The sequence below is a fragment of the Cyrtonyx montezumae genome, unplaced genomic scaffold (assembly GCF_038088225.1).
Source record: "Cyrtonyx montezumae isolate F1298 unplaced genomic scaffold, pur_monq_1.0 scaffold_3, whole genome shotgun sequence".
Lineage (NCBI taxonomy): Eukaryota > Metazoa > Chordata > Aves > Galliformes > Odontophoridae > Cyrtonyx > Cyrtonyx montezumae.
The window spans coordinates 148,216,188-148,234,167 of NW_027072034.1; the positions used below are offsets into that span (position 1 = coordinate 148,216,188).

At 44.7% G+C, this 17,980-nt stretch overlaps 2 protein-coding genes across 3 annotated transcripts in view; both read left to right on the forward strand.

Annotated features, from left to right (window-relative positions):
- ATXN7L1 (ataxin 7 like 1) overlaps nucleotides 1-8,984 on the forward strand; it is a 103,661-nt gene extending 94,677 nt beyond the window's left edge. The window contains exons 10-12 of one of the 2 annotated variants that reach the window (XM_065743614.1): nucleotides 807-1,749; nucleotides 5,709-5,783; nucleotides 8,456-8,984. In XM_065743614.1, coding sequence (XP_065599686.1) covers nucleotides 807-1,749; nucleotides 5,709-5,783; nucleotides 8,456-8,497 — 1,060 coding nt within the window. In that variant the 3' untranslated portion in view covers nucleotides 8,498-8,984. The remainder of the gene's footprint in view (nucleotides 1-806; nucleotides 1,750-5,708; nucleotides 5,784-8,455) is intronic. The other variant, XM_065743615.1, reaches the window with a different exon arrangement.
- A 7,161-nt stretch (nucleotides 8,985-16,145) lies between these two features.
- On the forward strand, nucleotides 16,146-17,448 carry EFCAB10 (EF-hand calcium binding domain 10). The gene is made up of 4 exons (XM_065740933.1): nucleotides 16,146-16,404; nucleotides 16,572-16,727; nucleotides 16,859-16,943; nucleotides 17,415-17,448. The coding sequence occupies exons 1-4, from the start codon at nucleotides 16,305-16,307 to the stop codon at nucleotides 17,446-17,448; spliced, it is 375 nt and encodes a 124-aa protein (XP_065597005.1). The 5' UTR covers nucleotides 16,146-16,304.
- The last annotated feature ends 532 nt before the right edge of the window (nucleotides 17,449-17,980 follow it).

The window sequence follows — 17,980 nt, forward strand, 5'->3', positions numbered from 1 at the left end:
ATGGTACTGCACTGAGACAAGCGTGAACCATTGACCTGTTCACTGACCTCCTTTTCCTCTTTAAGCTCCGTGTTAAGTAATTCCCAGACCCCAAAAGCGACTCGTTTACTGCCCTCAACGGATCTGTCCTGTGAGCTCAGGTTAACTTTGAAACTGCTCTACAGCTTCAGCTTTCAGACAAAATACATACAGTGAATGAAACTCTCCCTCTCCTCCCTTCTCATTTTGTTAAATAGATAAAAAAAGAAAATGAAATTTGTAAGAAAGTGGTTGATTGTAACACCGTGTGTGTAATTGCTACACGGGACGTGTGCAGAAGCTCAGCTCAGCTCGGGTTTAACGGAGAAGCTGCACAGTTCAGGGGTCCCGTGCCATGAGAGACAGTTGCACAAAACGTTGCACTGCAGTAGTTCTTCACCTGAACAACTCCTGTTACATCCCCTCTGCCTTCGTGGAACAGCGTGCCTCAACTGAAAATGCATTTTTAGGAGAACACGGTTCCCCTTTTTCCTGAATTCTTTCAGTATCATAACGCACATGCTTCATGACAGGTTTTTGAAGTTTAAAAAGAGAAAAATCAGGAGTGAAAGTATTTTTAAGCTGTTACAGAATGTGCAGCTTATTTCAAACTGTGAATATGAAGATATGCCTGGTTGGCAGAATAGAAGGCAAAATTAAAATGAACCAGGTTCACCTTTTCTTTCTTTTTTCAATAAGTTGGTCCTTCCCAGGAGTCATTTCTTATCTGCATTGTTCAGATGGAAGTTTTTTATGCATCTAAATCTCTTTTCTTCTTTCCGGTTCAGGAAAATTCCTCCTGCAGCAGACAGCCCCATGCCTTCTCCAGCAGCACACGTCTCCACTCCCTTTCCAGCGTCTGTCTTACAACCATTCAGCAACCCCAGTGCAGTATATATTCCTTCAACACCTATCAGCTCAAGAATCACTTCTTCTTACATAATGACATCAGCCATGTTATCAAATGCAGCCTTTGTGACGACATCAGATACAAATTCCATCATGTCACACACTACAGCTTTTCCTCATGTGGCTGCAAGCCTAAGTATCATGGACTCGACCTTCAAGGCGCCATCAGCTGTGTCACCAGTGCCAGCAGTCATCCCTTCCCCATCCCACAAGCCATCCAAAACAAAAACCAGCAAATCCTCAAAAGTAAAAGACTTGTCATCTCGTAGTGATGAGTCTTCAAGTAACAAAAAGAAAAAGCCGCAGTCGTCGTCATCGTCGTCCTCGTTATCTTTGCAGACATCTTCCTCGTCTTCATTTTCAGGGTCCCACAAAAAGAACTGTGTCCTGAACACCAGTTCGACTTTGAACTCCTATCAGGCTACATCTTCCTATAACAGTATGTCTGTGCACAATACAAACAATGGAACAAGCCCACTCAGTGCCAAATTGGAGCCCTCAGGACGGACTTCATTATCAAGTAGTTCAACAGACTCAGTGAAACACATGAGCATGGTAGTAAGCAGTATTGACTCTTCTAATCTGTCTGTACCTTCTCTTGTGCACCACTCAGGGGACCACTCCCTGGGAGCACATAATGCAGTGTCTTCTCTACCCCTTTCTTTCGACAAATCAGAAGGAAAAAAGCGTAAAAACTCTAGTTCTAGTAGCAAAGCCTGTAAAATCACTAAAATGCCTGGTATGAATAGTGTTCATAGAAAGAGCACTGCCAACCTTATTTCTGCGGTGCCAGATCCAACAAGCAGCTCCATCTCTCGGCAGGTAAGGGACCCTTCCAGTTATTTTTTTTCAGGTCATGTTTGACTTACTTGAAGTAGTTCATGCATTACGAACAGGAAAACTCAATGTTTGCTTCGGGTTGCTTTTCATCACACAGCTGATCTTCTAGGTTCGTACAGAAATGTATTTGTTTTGTACAAATGATAGGAACGTGCCGAGGAGGGCAGGGGGGAGGAAAGGGTTTTTTTACTGTCTTGAAATATTTTAATGAGAATTTTTATTCAGTTAATAAAATAGTCATTTGTATATTTGAAAGTGAAACTAAATGTCAAGAATGGATAAACAATTTTTAGAAATCAATTTCCGATCTTAACCCTCATCTCTCTGAAATAAATTGTGTGTCATTAAAGCTGGGAGATAAGAGTCAACATCTGTTTTTCCCCAATTTGTTGCTGATTCGTTGTTTAACGTTAAACCTCGTTTCATTTATGCAGAGTGCTTACGTTTACCTTTTCCTGTGGGGGAGGTCTGAGACACACGACCTCAGATGCTGTTTCCTGTTTGAAACTGGTAGAATTAAGACATGGAGATCCTAACGGGACTGCCTTTAATAGACGTTCAGTTATCTTTTAGCGTGCACGCGTTCAGAATGTTGAAGTCACTGCAGCAGATAAGGTTTCTTCCTCGTCACTAGCAATAGAGCTTTGACTTTTCTTTCAGTGATTCCGTATATGGACAGCAGTACACGTCAGTTAAATTTTGCTGATCAAGCTGCCAGTGCTATCTTTAGTATGATCTTCTGGTTAGTTCTGCCACTGTGTCCAGTGCGGCGCCCTGTGCAGAAAACAGAGCTTGCCCTGGCCTCTGGAAGACAGAGGACAGAAAAGGACAGAAAGCATAGAGAAAGTTGCCTAGGACAGGTTGGTTTGTTTCTGAGCCTTTGTGAAACTTTCCTCTCATAAGGATGTTGTGCATAAAGTGGAATTTGGAAATGGAGTTTGTAGTGTCTTGGGCAGGGCATGGGTAACAGCAGACAGCAGTGGAATGGAGGGAGGGAACAAAGAAATGCTGAACGCAGTGCAGCAGGGAGAAGGAAGGCCTCAGAGGATGGCTTAACAAGTCTGTTTTCTCCTTCCTACCCACTAGAGGTGCAGCTGAGATTATTGATGCAGCATTTAAAAGTGGTGTACAATGTTGTCTTCTATTTAAAGCCTTTTATAATGCCCTTTATCATTTCAAATGTGTCCTGCAATCAAAATTAATCTGTAAGTCACTGAAATCAGTGGTGGATGCTGTAAATTCATTGTTCTGTCATACATCTGATGTTCAAAATACGCATGTGCCTAAAAAGGTGAACTTGGCCCAAGATGCAGTATCTCAAATGGGAAGGAAAAGTAAGTGCAGGCTGTTGCTTTGGTGCAAATACTGGCAGGAGGAAATGGATTGCATCGTCTTCTCACATTACCTAAATATATCTGTAGTTGTTGCAGCCTGGAGAAGTCTTACAAATATGTGCAATATATGTGTATATAAGGAGGCCCCAGGTTCAGGTTCCAAGTCCCTTAGTGATCAGATGTGTGCCTGTGGGACGGTCCTGTTCCAGTGTGTGGTGTATTTCAGCAGCTCGCACAGTAATGGCAGTAAATAAACCATCAAGGATCAGGCAGAGGCCCTTAGTGACAACATACTGAATACTTGTTAATATGTGGTTAATTCACACCATCCCTTAAGGAAAATGTTGGAAATGTGTAATGATGAACAGATTTTTAACCTGTGTATGTATTTGTGGGTAGACACACAGATATATACGTGCACATAGGTATGTATGTGTAGAGGTCATCCTTAGCTGCTTGTGTTGCTGTCTTTAGAGCTGCAATAGCAATCGAGTATAGGAGAGGAAGCAAAGCTGAATGTGTTAGAGGTGCCTGGCTCGCAGCTTTGTGACAAGGATGCTGAATTCCTACTGTGTATTTGTGCTATAAGCAGATGAAATTTGCACCTACTCGAGTACGTGGGTCTTAGAATATTGTGTCCAGTACGTGTGAACACTAAAACTCGAGGATGCAGCACTTGCAGTCACCTTTAATCTCTGCTGCTTGGACTCATTGTGCACTGCAAGTGCAATCGCAGTAAGAATTCCACAAAAAATAATGAGGTTACTTAAAATCTTGTTCCTGCTCCCTGATGGAATAAGGAAAATTAAATTAAGGGGAGTAAGAACACAGGAAAAAGCTCAAGTGAGGGGTGAGAAGCCCTGTGTTTTGCTTCCAGTTTAATTCAGGTCTCCTTGATAGCAGTAACTCAAAGTGCTAAGCGTTTAGTTTCGCAGCAGACTTTATTTTTAAAAGAACGATGAGACTTGTGGCCCCACCCTCCCGCTTTAGAAATGGAGCTGGTGGCATTGAGGCCCGGCTCAGCTGGCGCTGCCTTCGCTCTCCTCCCCGCGGGCTGCGGCCTCTCGGCCTCCCCACGCGGCCCTTGTGCTGAGGCCGCGGCACCCGGTGCTTGGTCGGGAAGCACGGCGGCAGCTCTGGGGAGGTGGGCTGTGCTCCACCTCCTGGTTACAGGATCCCCACGAGTCTGTTTCTCGGTGACTGTTTTTCTCATTTAAAAAATGGAGATGTATTTGTACCGGATTGTGCGAGGATTTTATGAATATTGTCACGGTGGGTATAGAGAAAGAGGTTTGCAGGTTTGCCATGGTGTTTTGAATAGCTAGGAAAGATTTTACAAAGCTGCGTATCTATTCAAGGTTCATATATTGAGGAAGAGCTCAGTGTGGTGCACTGCTATCCAGAGAAGAGCTGTGACATGCAGAACAACAGGCTGAGAGGGAACTGGGCGGGCAGAAGCTGCCCCTTCAGTCTTTGTGCTGTTGGTTGGAGCAGCTCTAAGAGTCAGCTGCACACAAAAGCACTGACAGTTTCTGGGTAGGCTGCGAACAGAGAAAACTCTGCCGAGCAGTCGTTGTGTGGGGCAGGCGTGTGCAGGGAGGTAGGCTGCACTTCAGTGTATGTATGAAACGGAAGATAAATGATGCGGCAGGAGAGAAGGAGAAAACTGACACTGGTGAAAACCCTGCTGGCCACTGCCTGAGTCCATCTGTTCAGGGAGAAACTTGCTGCTGCGTGTAGGTGCGGGATCCGTCAGGTGATTACAGCTGCCATTACTTGAAGTCCATCGGTGACGCGGGTAGCTGCTCGTGTCTGGTCGCTTGTCTTTTTGTGAGCAGGTGTCTGTGGTCGATTTTGGTGGGCCTTATAACCCCTTTGATTCAGTGTCTCTCTTCTCCCTTGTGTAGCAACAAAAATATCCACCGTTTGTGTATGGGTCACTGTAGAAGAGTCTAAAACAGACTGCTCCTGTGGAGTGCTGGAAGTTTTGGAGGATTAAAGCACACAGATTGAATTTTGCAGTATTTTATCTAAGCACTTTTAAAATGCATGTACACGTACTAACAACGTGGGCTTATTCCCAGAAAAATTCTGTGATCCAGTAATGTGGGGCAGTCACACATTTAAACCTCTGCAGTTTGATTCTGCTGGTTCATGTGTGCTCCTTGGAGCAGTGCTAAATAAAGATCCCATGGAGGAAGATGCAGTAACGCAGGGCACGCCGTGGTGCTCGGCCGGCTGCTCCAGAGCTGTGCCACGAGGGGTGGGTGCTGGGAGGAGGGCCTGAGCACGGTGCTGTCATTCGCTGTTGTGTGCTCCCAACCACAGGGGTGGCATTTTACAACCTGAATTCCACCAGAAACCATTTCTGAATGTTGTTTCCTAATCTGTAGTAGCATTTACGCACCTTCTGAGAGTTTGTGCAAGATACTGGATCTGAGAGATAATTACGATTCTGAGGAAGTACTTCTTTTATAATAGCAAAATACCTGTGTTCCAAGTGCAACCAATTAGTGCCACTTCACCCAGGAAGAGGAAGGCCGTTACCAGCGTCTGCGTACAACTGGCAAATACGTCTCTCAATGCTGCTCAATTAATGTCTTTCAGATTGGAAAAAATAGCAGTGTAGCTTTGTCACAATCCAGTCCTTCGAGTACATCAAACCCAGTACACAACAGACAAGTAAGTTGTTTTTTTTTTTTAAAGTGCACTTAAATAGTTTGTAAGTGGTGGTTAAATATGTTCTATTACAAAGTCTTAAAATCCATTTTCTTTAATAATGCGGTTATTTACGGAAGCTTTCTCTCAGTGAACTCATATTAGATTTTTTCCTTTCACTTAGTATTTTTCCAGCTATTTTTCCCTCCAAGATTTATGAATAACAAGTTCTCTGCTTGTTTTCCACCACCTGTAATATGCTTCACATTGGCCTGTGCGATGCCCACTGGCTGTCGCTTTGGTGATACAGAAGCAGCAGCAACGTGTCTGTGCAGGCTCCAGCTATGCTAGCGTGTCTTTTCCATCCCGCTTCCCCTGCTGGGCTGGATGGCATGGCAGAGTCCCAGACTGCCACAGAAGGGACAGTGTTTAAAAAAGAGGCAGAAATGCAAATCGGCAAAGGGAGGACAGAAACAGGACAGGGAAGGCAGAGGACTTGATCACTCAGAGAAGCTAATCTGAAAACTTAGCTTGCTTACTTCTCAGGCTGAGAAGTCCTTAGCGCTCCCACCGTGCCTGTTTCTCACACGGATACTGATCAGGTAATTGGAGTCAGTTCTGGAAGTCGGCTCTTCTGCATTTGACTCTCCAAATTGAGCAATCTATCAAGATGTCACTATTGAGATCCTCATTGTGAAAAAGGTTTCCACCTCACCAAGACGTAACCACAAGTACACAGAAATGGCAGCACACTTCTCTGTTTGACCAATCAGCATTTTAGAGTCCCGTATGTGTTGAGTGCATCCCATGGTAGTTGTTCCAGATGGTTATGCTATTTAGTTTCTGCTATGAAAGTGCAGAACAAGAAAAGTGCTTATTGTGGTGGTGATAACCCACAGCACTCTCACTGTTAAAACATATTCTGAATCACTCACATCCTGAGCAGAACTGTCAGAAGGTAAAGCAGTTCAGCCCCCACAGCCCTGGTACTGAACACAAAGGAGTGTACATGTGGCAGTGCTGCACTGAAGGGAAATAAGGAGGGTGTTGTCATACAGAGCACTCTCAAGGTCTGGCATGTTGCTGTGTGAGACTCTGGCATGTGGCTGCCAGTGACAAGCACGGGGTGAAGCTCATCTGAAGTGTAAAACTGGTTTTGTTTTAACCCCGTGCTCCTGTGACAGTATAAAACACACACAGCCCAGGCAGCACAGCTTGCTGGGATCTGTTGCCTAGGTCCCGTGGGGAAAATCTTACTGGACAAAACATTAATTTAGCAGCAGCTATATACAAACAGAGGCTACTGCTAAGCTTTTTGGCTGCCTGTTTCCATGACTTTATCAAAAATAGAAGTGTTTGCTTGTTCTAAGCCCCTTTGTTTGGTATTACAGATACATTTCTAGCACTTCAGTAGCTGAGTATGGAATTCAGAATACAAAAACAAAAGAAAATGAAGATCTGTTAAGCTTTATTGAACATTTTGTTCCTGGTTTGGGTTTTTTTTCTGTGCTGTTACACAGGGTGTTAGTGTTTGGAGCCACGGCTGTCTAACAAATGCTTGCCACTGCCACATTGGAGCTGCTTTCCTGACAGCTTTGGTCTCCAGTCTGGTGAAGGAACAGCCTCTACATAAAATTCTAGTCTGAAGCTGAGCTCTACTATTTATTTATAAAAAATGTTATTAATTAGGTAACATAAGTAGATCTGCAAATGAATTTTGTGGCAGTCAGTGTACCACTGGGGCCTGAGCGGGAGCCTGCGGGAGCCTTGCTTTTAATGTGAGTGTTGGTGTAACCACAGTAATCAGAGTCCAAGTGATGCAATGTCAGTAGGCAGAGAGAATTTCTGTTGCCACACTGGGTTTTACAGTTGGAAAAATACAGGCATGTTTCCCTGAGTGCTGGCCTGGCAAGCAGACAGTTGAGGCGTGGTGTCCCGGTGGCTGCTGGGGGCCGGCTGGCTGCCTCCCACCACATTAAACTCCAGCTCATCTCAGATGGCTTGTTCTCAGTTTGTGTTTATTTGGAACCTTCCCACACCTATTTGAGAACTGAACAGGGGCTCGTATACATAACAGTGTGTCTGGTTTTCCTGCTGTTGTTGCTGTAATAAGAAGTGCTCTTTTTCCTCACAAAACCTTCATCATTTTTAGTAAATGTGAATGGAGTTGCAGTTACAGTCAAATTCTTTGAGCCTGTACGTACAGACTGTGCGTTAAAGGCTTGTTTTTGTCCTCGTTCTAGGTCTATAACTAATCAGTGTCTTCTTCTTCATAGTCCATTTAGGTGCCCGAATGTGTTAATACTCCACAGAGCTCAGTGTGCAGTGGTTTTTAAATACTGAGTAACTAGATGTTTTTATGAAGGGAAGGTACCACGATGTATGCTGGAAGGGGTTTCCTCAGGCATGAAAACATGCTGTGCAGGAGGAGCGATTCTTCAAAGCTGTTGTCTAATTGCTGCTCTTATTTCTAATGACGCACCGAGTTACTGAACATAAGATTCACCAAAGCTTACTAAAATCAGACAGTCCCAGAAGGAAATACTGGGTTTTACTCAAAGCAGTTCCTAATGTAATCAGCAAATAGGGGTGGACGTGAGATAAGTTCCTGGTTTGAGTTGTCTGAGATGCAGATGTTGTTAAAGCGTTGTATTCCAAAAGACGTGTTCTGAATCTGAACTTGGTTTCTCTTCTAGAAGACATCAAACCGGACTGGTAGAATAAGGACTCTTCCATAACACGGAACAGGAACCAGCCTATAATCTCTAGCTCTCAGCAGCCCTACTCCACAGGGTTTTTTCTTTTCTATGACCTGCAGATGGATTTAACCTTTTATGAATTTGTGGTTTTAAAGAGAATCAAATTTGCAGAAAACTGTACTAGTGATTTGTTTAGTTTTTCACTTGTATTTGCCACTGATCTGTGCGTTCTGCTTGGTTATGTTTCATGCCTTTTCAAGCTGTTAGCGTTGCAATGCTCCCTTTGTTTCCTTACCAGAATACGGTGGACATTCCAAAAACAAAGCAAAACAAAAAGATGGTGATCCCGATTTAGTTAAAGGATCCCCAGATTTCTCGGTTGAGTAAAAGTTACAGTAATTCTGTATTTCTGCTTGTCCCGTGGATAAATATTGAGTGCATTTCTTTGTAACTTGCAAACAGCTGGGGCACTGCAACCTTAGGGACTCATCCTGACTGGTGCTCTCTACCTACAGCATTTAATGGTTTCAGCAGAGTTCTGAGTGTTCGGCAACTTCCAGGATCGATGGATGCGCAGAGGATTTTTGCTCCAAACTGTAATGGATGTTATCAGAGGCTCAACACGTGAGATCCCCTTGGAGGAATTCTAAGCCCTTAAGATAACACCACTTGATAACTTCAGCAAACAGTTCGGGTGCGCGGGGACGGGCGTTGAGCAGATTGGCTTGCGTTAATAGAATTGCACTGACAGTGTTTCTTATAGGATTACTGAATAATTTTTTACTAAAATACAGATTTTATAATCAGGAAGCCAATACTAGGTACTGGAACAATAGTACAGAGGAGTTGATTTTTATTTCTACAGTGTTAAAAGTGCACTTATATGCTGGTTTATTTACATCTTGGGGAAAGGCGAGAGACTGCAAATAGGGAGATTATTACTACTTTCTTTTTTAAAAAAAGAAGGCTTAAGGTAAATTTTAAGACTAAAAATGTTTAAGCAATTATAAGCAAGGCTAGACCCTTTGAAAAAAAAAGTTTAGAAATATTCTTAAAATAAATTTTTATAGTGTTAATTTTGTAATAATTTATGTTTTGCTATACTTCAGAGCTAACTGACCGTATAGTTTCAGAAACAGTATGAAACTTAGGAAAGTTGAAGCAATGTTTATATTTTTAAAATGTTCTTTGAATTATGTTTTTATTGTACATTTCTTCAGACTGAAAAATGTGTACATATCTTTGTTATTTTTGCACAATTTTTGTCTCGTTCAGTTTTAGGAGCAGTACTATGTTGTTTTTTGTTTCGTTTTGTTTTTCTTTAATTTATTTTGAGTTCTAAAAGCGCAGGAGTTCAACAGTCTCAGTAATAAAGTCATCCTGTGTGATCAGCGAGCTGCTGTCTGTAGTCGTTGAGGGAGGAGAGCGGCTGTGAGGTCGGTTGGGTGGCTGCTTGTGAGACGGCGCTCGGCGGTGGGTGAGGGAGCGGTCTGGCGGTGTTAGGAAGCTTTAGCTCTTTCCACGCGTCTTTGAATGGGAAAGCTGGAATACGGAGCCTGTCCTTTGAATGCTGCTTAATAGGTTTTCTTCAACCGGCTTACACCTGACAACAGTTCAGGGAGGTTAAGCACCGAGTGAAACCCCACAGTCTTTCATCGTCAAATAATCATTACTTAATTACGAGTATCATAAATTTCAGCCTGAAAAGTGAAACGGAAGTCAACGTTTGGGAAAATAAATAAATAAATAAATGGATATAAACTGGACCAGCCTATAATGCATTATTAGTGTAGCATTCACTCGTAGTTCTTTTTCGTTACCCTTTGCCTGAAAATCTTGTGATTTGTTTCCAGCAATAGAGGCTCAGAAGCTTTGGTTGTTACACATACGCAATGCATAGGCCCGTCAGCCATAAAAAGCGACTTGGATAACTTGTATGCCTTCTTTTGTATCGATGTAACAATTGTAAATAGTGCTGATCGACCTTTGTAGAGAATAGTTTATACAGCATATTCTATTATTGCTGATTCTCAGTGAACTATTGTTTTAAAAAAAAGAAGAAAAAAAGAAATTTTTCTATTTACACCTTATATTTTGTTATGCTGTCGACCCATGGCACTTTAACAAAACTCTGTGGGTTTTGCATAGCTGGTCAGTCATGGGGTATATTAAATAACTGTTGTTGCACAGAAATGAATTTGCACCTGCTATATTGTGCTTTCCTACTACAGATTTTAGAACCTTTTCCAGAAGACTTTTGAAGAAAGCATGTCCAATCATTCTAAGAAAGAAATGCCATACTTGTACAGCCAATTTCTTTTCTACAATCCATATTTTGTAACACTAAGTATTTTCATTCTTTGTCCTGCACCTTTATGTATTAGCAGTATCAAATAGAATTCATTCCATGCTTGTGATAATTGTAAGCGGAATAAATGTCTAAAGTAGGTGTAAATAGTAAATTCTATGGCTTACAGTTTAAAAAAGGAAAACCAGAACAAACATGTATCTGATTGATACTGCCATGGTTCAACACCGGGCCTGGAGATATTCTCTAGTGAGCGATTGTATTTTTGTTTCTTGGGTTTGTTTTTTTTTTGCTTTATTATTATTATTTTTTTTTTGTAACATGGCTTTGTAAATAAAATAATTTATATGTTTGTAAGAAACAGATGAGTTTTGTCATTATTTATCTTTGCACAGCAGAAGCAGCGTGTATTGCAGGGCTGCCCCTTGTCTTCCCTGAGGCTGAAACACAGAGTGTAGATGGTTGGTCAGCACTGAGATGTTGTGCCTGAGATCTGCCCAGCTGCCTCCACAGGGCTGAACTGATCTGGAATTATTCTTGGCACCCGTGTCTGAAATGTTGCTGTGCTTACACCTCAGGACATGTGTGATCCTCAGTGACTGAGGGTTTTGTGCTGATGAGTGGCGTTTAAGTTCCTTTGCTTGGCTGAATGCGTTTTCTTACTGCTTATCAGTGTAAGAATCAACCTCACCAGAGCTGCTGGATTTAGGAATTCTGAAGCTTCTAAGCAGCCTTTTTTACCATTAATTCTAAAAACGCAACTTTTATCCTGAAGTGCTGTGATCCATGTCCTGCGTAAAAGCCTGTGCCTCTTCTGCAAGTCTGCAGAACACGTGTACTTCATGTTCCTCTTAGGAAGTGCCTGGAAACTGTTGTGGAGATACTGCACAATTATAGCATGGTCCTCAAAGCATGCAATGGAACTGTGAGCTGGGGTTGTGTATGCAGACACTTAGAAGAGGCAGAGGAGAAAGCAAACTGCCCAGTACTGCAGCAAACAAAAGCAGGAAGAAGATGTTAGCTCCTAGCTGAACAGCTCTGTGTAATGTCTCCCTTGTTCTTGATGCCTGTGGCAAAAGCTAATCCTGAACTTCCTCTTTAGCGCACAGTATGTCTGGGCTGCTTATATTTGGGGATTTTTTTAGTTGAGTTAATCTTTTTCAGTACACTATAGAGAAATCAGACATCATTTAGTCACAGTAAATATCAAAGTTCCATCTGACAGAGCGATCTCCATGTATGCCTGAAGACTGCTGAAGAGACACTCTTGTTTGTGAGATCAGGCATCAGAAATTAAGACAACAACCAAGAAAACAAATGATTGCAGCCACGAGTTACTAGCTGCTCGCCATCATCATTCACAGCCAGCAAAGGTCAAGGACCACTGAATTTATTTTCCAAATATGTCTGAGTCATTTATTAGCGCTTGCAGCTTTGCTGTCCTGCTTTATAAGCTGTTCTCTGTTTTGTTTCCCACACCCTTTTGGGTTATGCAACAAGTATTTTGCTCGGAACAGTATTCTATTATCTACTGTGCTCTAAATGCCACCAGCTCCAGAGGTAAGCAAATCATGCTGGAACTGTTCATATTCATCGTGCTCTAGTTCTTATGCTCCTGGTTTTACTGCAAAATATTTTGTTTTAGAAGATAGTCACTGCTGTCTGCCATCAGTATCTGTTTTACTCATCCAGATCTGTCAGGACTCACAATTGGAAGCCACACTGAATGATGGTTCCAGAAATACTTGGAGGAGGTTCATGCAGCTGATTCAGACTTCTGAACACAGTGTTTATCTCATGCAAATTTTTCTGCTCAAATACCTCTTGAAAGTTACGACTCCAAACAAGTACAGACCTCTTTAAAACTGCATTTCCTGGGCTGAATTCAGATGAAGCTGGTAACTCAGCAGCAGGCCCTGGTTTGGCTTTCAGCGGCAGAATCCACGGTAGGTGGCATGCGTGCTCTCCTGTTCTCATTCTGTAACGCATCACCAATTACAAGGGCTGGGTTCTTTTTTGTGGGGGGGTGAGGGTGTCCTTTTTTTGTGGTTAGGGCTGACCTGCTGATAGGGCTGACATTAGGATCTAGTCTGTGATCAGCTCTCTCCACAGCAGGGAGAAAGGAAGAATTCCAAAAGCATTCCCCATTTCAAGGAAAGCTTGTTGGGAATCATCAGGGTCCAGGAGAGACTGAAGGCTGATTTTGAAGGTAAGGACACTGGCAGGGATTTCAGCACAGAGCACTCCGCTGCTCCTTTGCAAATTAACCAAACTGTCACATTTGGTTCTGAAATTAAAGCTGGGTTTGGTTAATTTGGAGCAGTTAACAAGGTTTAATACAACACCACACAAGACTTGTTTTTCAGAAAAGCTGTTCGGCACAAAGTAAATGTACAGAATGCTGCAGGTGTAAGGGCCTGCTGTGTAAGTGGCCAATACGCTTCTGAGTGCCATGTGACTACAGCTGGGCCTCAGCAGAGCCAGAGAGTGGTCACAGAGCATCACTGCAGAACAGGAACCATCCTCCCTTCCCAGTGCCAAATGCTGATCTGGAGCGCTGTGTCACAGCTGAGTGCGCATGGCCTGGAAAGGATTACTCATGTTCAGCCCTTTAACCTTCCCTACCACAGACACAGAGCACGTCAGCCCCCAGTCCTTGAGATTCTCTCAACAGTGTATGCAGAGCTTTCTTTCTGCTCAGCTCTGCTCTTAAATTGCAGCTATTTGCTTTTACTTCTCCTATCTTTTCCTCTTATTTTGATGCATATTGTTAGTAGTAGATTTGGCTTTTTATTGTTGCTGGGTTTGGTTTCATTTGGTTTGGTCTGGTTTGGTTTGGTTTTGCCTAGTTATTCCTTCCTTGTTGACAGCCTATAGGATTTGTGTTTGGACCTCATAGCCTGAGAAGTAACCCCAACGCAGCACGCTTGACTCTTCATTTTCAAGAGAACACCTTGAAGGTGCAGAAGCTGGTTTTCACTTGGGTTGTTTTGCAGAGCTGGACACTTCCAAAAATATATATATATAATCCAAAGGGAAGTGCTTCTTTCAGCCTAGAACAAGCCAAATGCATGTTTGCTCCTGGAGCACATAACAGATTCAGTGCTGGGCCTTTTATTCCTGACATTCTCCAAAGCCTCTTCTACTCTGCAGTACTGCTGCACCACTCACTCCCATGACTTGCAGCACTGACCTTCCAATCCCCAGCTCCTTTCACCTGGACTGGCCCAAAATTGCTTATGAGGTTGCCATGAAAGAAGAGAAAAAGGAAACACAAAGTGGGTTAGCACTGTAATGAACCTCTGGTTCCACCTTGTCACCTGTCCTGACTTACGGGACATAGCAGCAGCCTGCCAGGACCCACAGGGAGGTCGGAGCCAGGCTCAGCTGTGTTGCATAGTGAGAAGGCAGCACGCAACAGGCATAAGCTGACATGAGGAGCGTTCAGGCTGGATAGACAGAAAGACCTTTCCACCATGGAAACTGCCACGTGTCAGAGCAGGCCGCTTTGGTTAGTGCTGTCTCTGACTTCTGAGGTTTTTCAGGTCCAAACTGGATAAAGCCCTGAGCAACGTGATCTGACCTCAGAGCTGAACCCTGCTTGGAGCAGGAAGCTGGACTACAGATCTCCTGTCCTACAGTGCCATTGTGAAGGAAGCAGTGGTGATGATTTACATCCTCCCTCAGGGTCTCATCTAGCAGTGTCACTTTTGAAGAAACTCTCCACGGGGTATTCCCCTAATATCAAACCCTCCTCATTGCTTGGGCTGTGTGTTATTCATTAACCCACTTTTCCTGTAGCTGCCATTCCCACTTGGAGCTGGTGACACTCAAATCCTTACCATTCCTCTTCTCACTTCTTAAGAGATTCAATTGGACTTCTTCCTGAATCTCCCTAGAGATACACCGTGGCATTTCCTTTCGATGTACCTGCTTCATGTCTGAAGCACAGGATGAGGCAGAGGATCTACTCTCCTCTCCAGCAAGTCTTGTCTTCCTGTGTTCACAGAGCCAAGCACTTCAGATGTTACCTGTGAACATCTTTGTGAAGCACAAGCCCAGACACCTGTACACGAAGGGTGTCTAACTGTGTAGCAGACTAAATGGCAGTATTTCCTGGAACAACCCCAGCCATCAGCACGTTCTCTGTGACAGCAGATGGGCTGTTGCAGGCACTATGAAGACGATGTGCAATGCCTTTTCTGATGAAATAGTTGGTTGTAGGCTGGCTAAGAGCTGCGGGCCCGGACAGACAGCAACCATGAGAGCTTCAGCAAAGACACTGCAAAGTCCTGCACTGGGCGGGAGGCGTAGCTGTGTGTCACTGACCAAGCTGGGTGCTCACTGGCAAAAAAAGCAGCCTTGAGGCAACAGGTGCAGGTGGACAAGCTGACTGTGGGTCAGCAGTGTGCCTCTGCAGTGCTGAACGCTGACCACTGGTCAGGCTCATCAGCAGGAATGCAGGCAGCGGTGTGAGGGACGTGGCCCCCTCTGTTCAGTCACTTGTGAAACTGCCACTGCGTAACAGCACAAGAAAAGCAAGGAGTTCAGGGGAGCATGGCATGTAGATGCTGAAAAAAAATTATTTGTACTGTTTAAAGACAAGATTAAGAGGAGAGTTCAGACTGCTGTCTTCAGCGACAATAATGAGTGACTGCAGAGAAGACGGAGCCAGACTTCACAGTGGTGCATAACAAAAGACACAACAGATGTAAGGTACAGAGAAGAGAACTAGACACAATCTTTGCAATGTGGTCAAACTCCAGAACAGAGACCAATAGGAGTGGAGGAATCAACATCCTGGAGACAGATAGTTAAGTCATGACTGGAAAAGGCCACCAACAGCCTGATCTCGTCTTTGAAGTCAGTCTCATTTTGGCTGGGGTGGGGGAAGGTGTTCAGAGGTCCATTCCAGCAGAAATGATTCTGCCATTCCATATGGTGCCCTAGGCGCCTTTCCAGCAGCATGCCTGCCTGCAGCCCCAGCCCTCCTCGTTTCACTCTTTAAAGCTTTGTAAGTCCTTTGTAATGAGATAGAAGGCTTAAGTTATGCATCATATTCTACAGGAGGCTCATCTCCTGCCACAGCAGATAGGAAGTCTTTCAGCAAAATGCAGTTTTAAATAACTGAGACACTTTAAACATGCAAAAATAGATTCGATCCATGCGGTTGTGATTAAAACTCAGTGAGCAGCATCGCTGTGATGAGGCCAGAAGTCGTTCAGGGTGTTTTGTCAAATCCTGTTATTCTCGATCACCAGAAGCACACTTGCTCTGGTGCTGGTCCAGGTGAGCAGCTCAGAAAGTAGCCCTGTGCGCATACAGTGGCTACCAGAGGTAAGAAACGCCCTACACCACACATCATCAGAGCGTTTTCCAAGGAAATAAGTTGTGCTTTCTTAACAAACAGGGAAATGAGATTAGATACATGCACTGACAGCGGCAAATCAAACGGGAGTTTGCTCCGCTCGGTCCCTCCTCAGCTCTGAGGGCGGCGACGTGGCTGTGGGGCGCTGAGGGCTCCCATGGCAACGCGCTATGGCAGCGGGCGAGCGGGAAAGCCGCGAGTACATGGAGCGGCACGGGCTGCCCGCGCTGCTGCACCGTATCACCGCGCTGCTGCTCTACCACAGACCCGGTGCGGCCCTTCGGGAAGGGGGGAGGGCCGGGAGGAAAACAGGGTTGGGGGCGTTTATGGCCGCGGAGAGGGGTTCCGTCCGGGCGAGGAAGGAGACCCCTCGGGGCGGACGAGGGGAGGGGCGCTGAAAAACGGGGCCGCCTCGCCCCGGTCTCGCTCGGTTGCAGAGCGGCCGCGGCAGTTCGTGCTCCAGGTGCTGGAGGCGGAGCGGCGCGGGGCGGCGGAGCGGCCGCGGCTGCTGGACGAGGCCGGGATGGACTCCGCGTTCCGGATGATGGACGCCGCGGGGCGCGGCTTCGTCACGGCCGCGCAGTGCAGAGCAGGTGGGTCGGGAAAGTGGGTCCGGCGGATTGGCATCCCGAACGTCCCAAATCCGTAACCCTATCGGCACCGTAAAAGCTGTTAAGTTCTATCTTTGGAAGACTAATGCGGGAGCTTCTTTCCTTCCCCTCAGCTCTTGAAGCGTTGGGACTGAGCCCAGCAGAGCTGCACGTCGGGGATGAGGAGGAGGTCACGCTGGCCGAGTTCAAGGAAGCGGTGTAAGTGCCATCGGAAGCTCCTTGCTGGAGGTTTCCCACTTTGCACCGCAGGACTGAAGGAGGTCGGTCGGTGCGGCCCTCCGCCTTCCCTACAAACCACACAGCCATGCAGGTCATAGAATGGCTTAGGTTGGAGGGGACCCCAAGGATCATCGAGTTGTAACCCCACTGCCACAGGCACGGCCACCAACCTCCAGCTCTGCTCCTGGAACACGCTGCCCAGGGCCCCAGGAGGCAAGTCACCACTCCAGGAGTGTGACATACCGAAAAAGAGCTGCCTTTGCCTGATATTGTAATGCAGCAGAGGCAGAAACACAGAGATAAAATGGGCTCCAGATTGCAGTAATGGTTATAGTATGCTTCTAGGGACGTTGTTTCAGTAATTTCCAGTCACTGCAAAAAAAAAAAAACAAAGCTCCAAACCAGTTGTCCTCTTATCTAACCAGATGTTTGGTTTTTTTTTTATCCTAGGAAGAAAATGTTGCCAAAAGGCTGGACATTGTAATAATTTGAAGAGTGGCCTGCTCTGTGTATTAAAAATAGGTATTTTGAACCGTCTGTGTACTGATGTGTCAAGCTTATTTTCCCCCCACTCATTTTAGCTATCAGCTGAAAAGAACAAATGCCAAAACATGTTTGCGTTTACCAGGCACTAGAAATCACAGGATCCTAGGGGCTGGACGGGACCTCTAGAGATCGAGTGCAACCCCCTGCCAAAGCAGCTCCCTAGACCAGGTTACACAGGTAGGCTTGAGACAATAAGATTGCCTGATTAAGTAGAAATCTCATTTACAGAACAAAACTAAGTGTTTTGGCATTTCCTCCTTCAACTGTGGCCTTACAGTGCTTGTACAAAAAAATAATATCTGCTTCAGCAACTTTGACATGTTCAGATTTGAAGAAAGCCAGCACTGCCAAATAACACAGCATCTGTGCATATTTTAAACAAGCTCAAGAATAAAGGAGGTCCTACTCAAAAAATAATTAGAAGGCATTTTGGGACAGCAAAAAAAAAAAAATTGAATTTTAAGTTAGTA

Excerpts from the sequence above, each read along its gene's own strand:
- EFCAB10 (XM_065740933.1), top strand. The coding sequence starts at position 16,305 with ATGGCAGCGGGCGAGCGGGAAAGCCGCGAGTACATGGAGCGGCACGGG. Across the intron at positions 16,405-16,571 it reads GCTGCTCTACCACAGACCCG|AGCGGCCGCGGCAGTTCGTG; the intron begins GTGCGGCCCTTC and ends GCTCGGTTGCAG. Across the intron at positions 16,944-17,414 it reads GCCGAGTTCAAGGAAGCGGT|GAAGAAAATGTTGCCAAAAG; the intron begins GTAAGTGCCATC and ends TTTTTATCCTAG.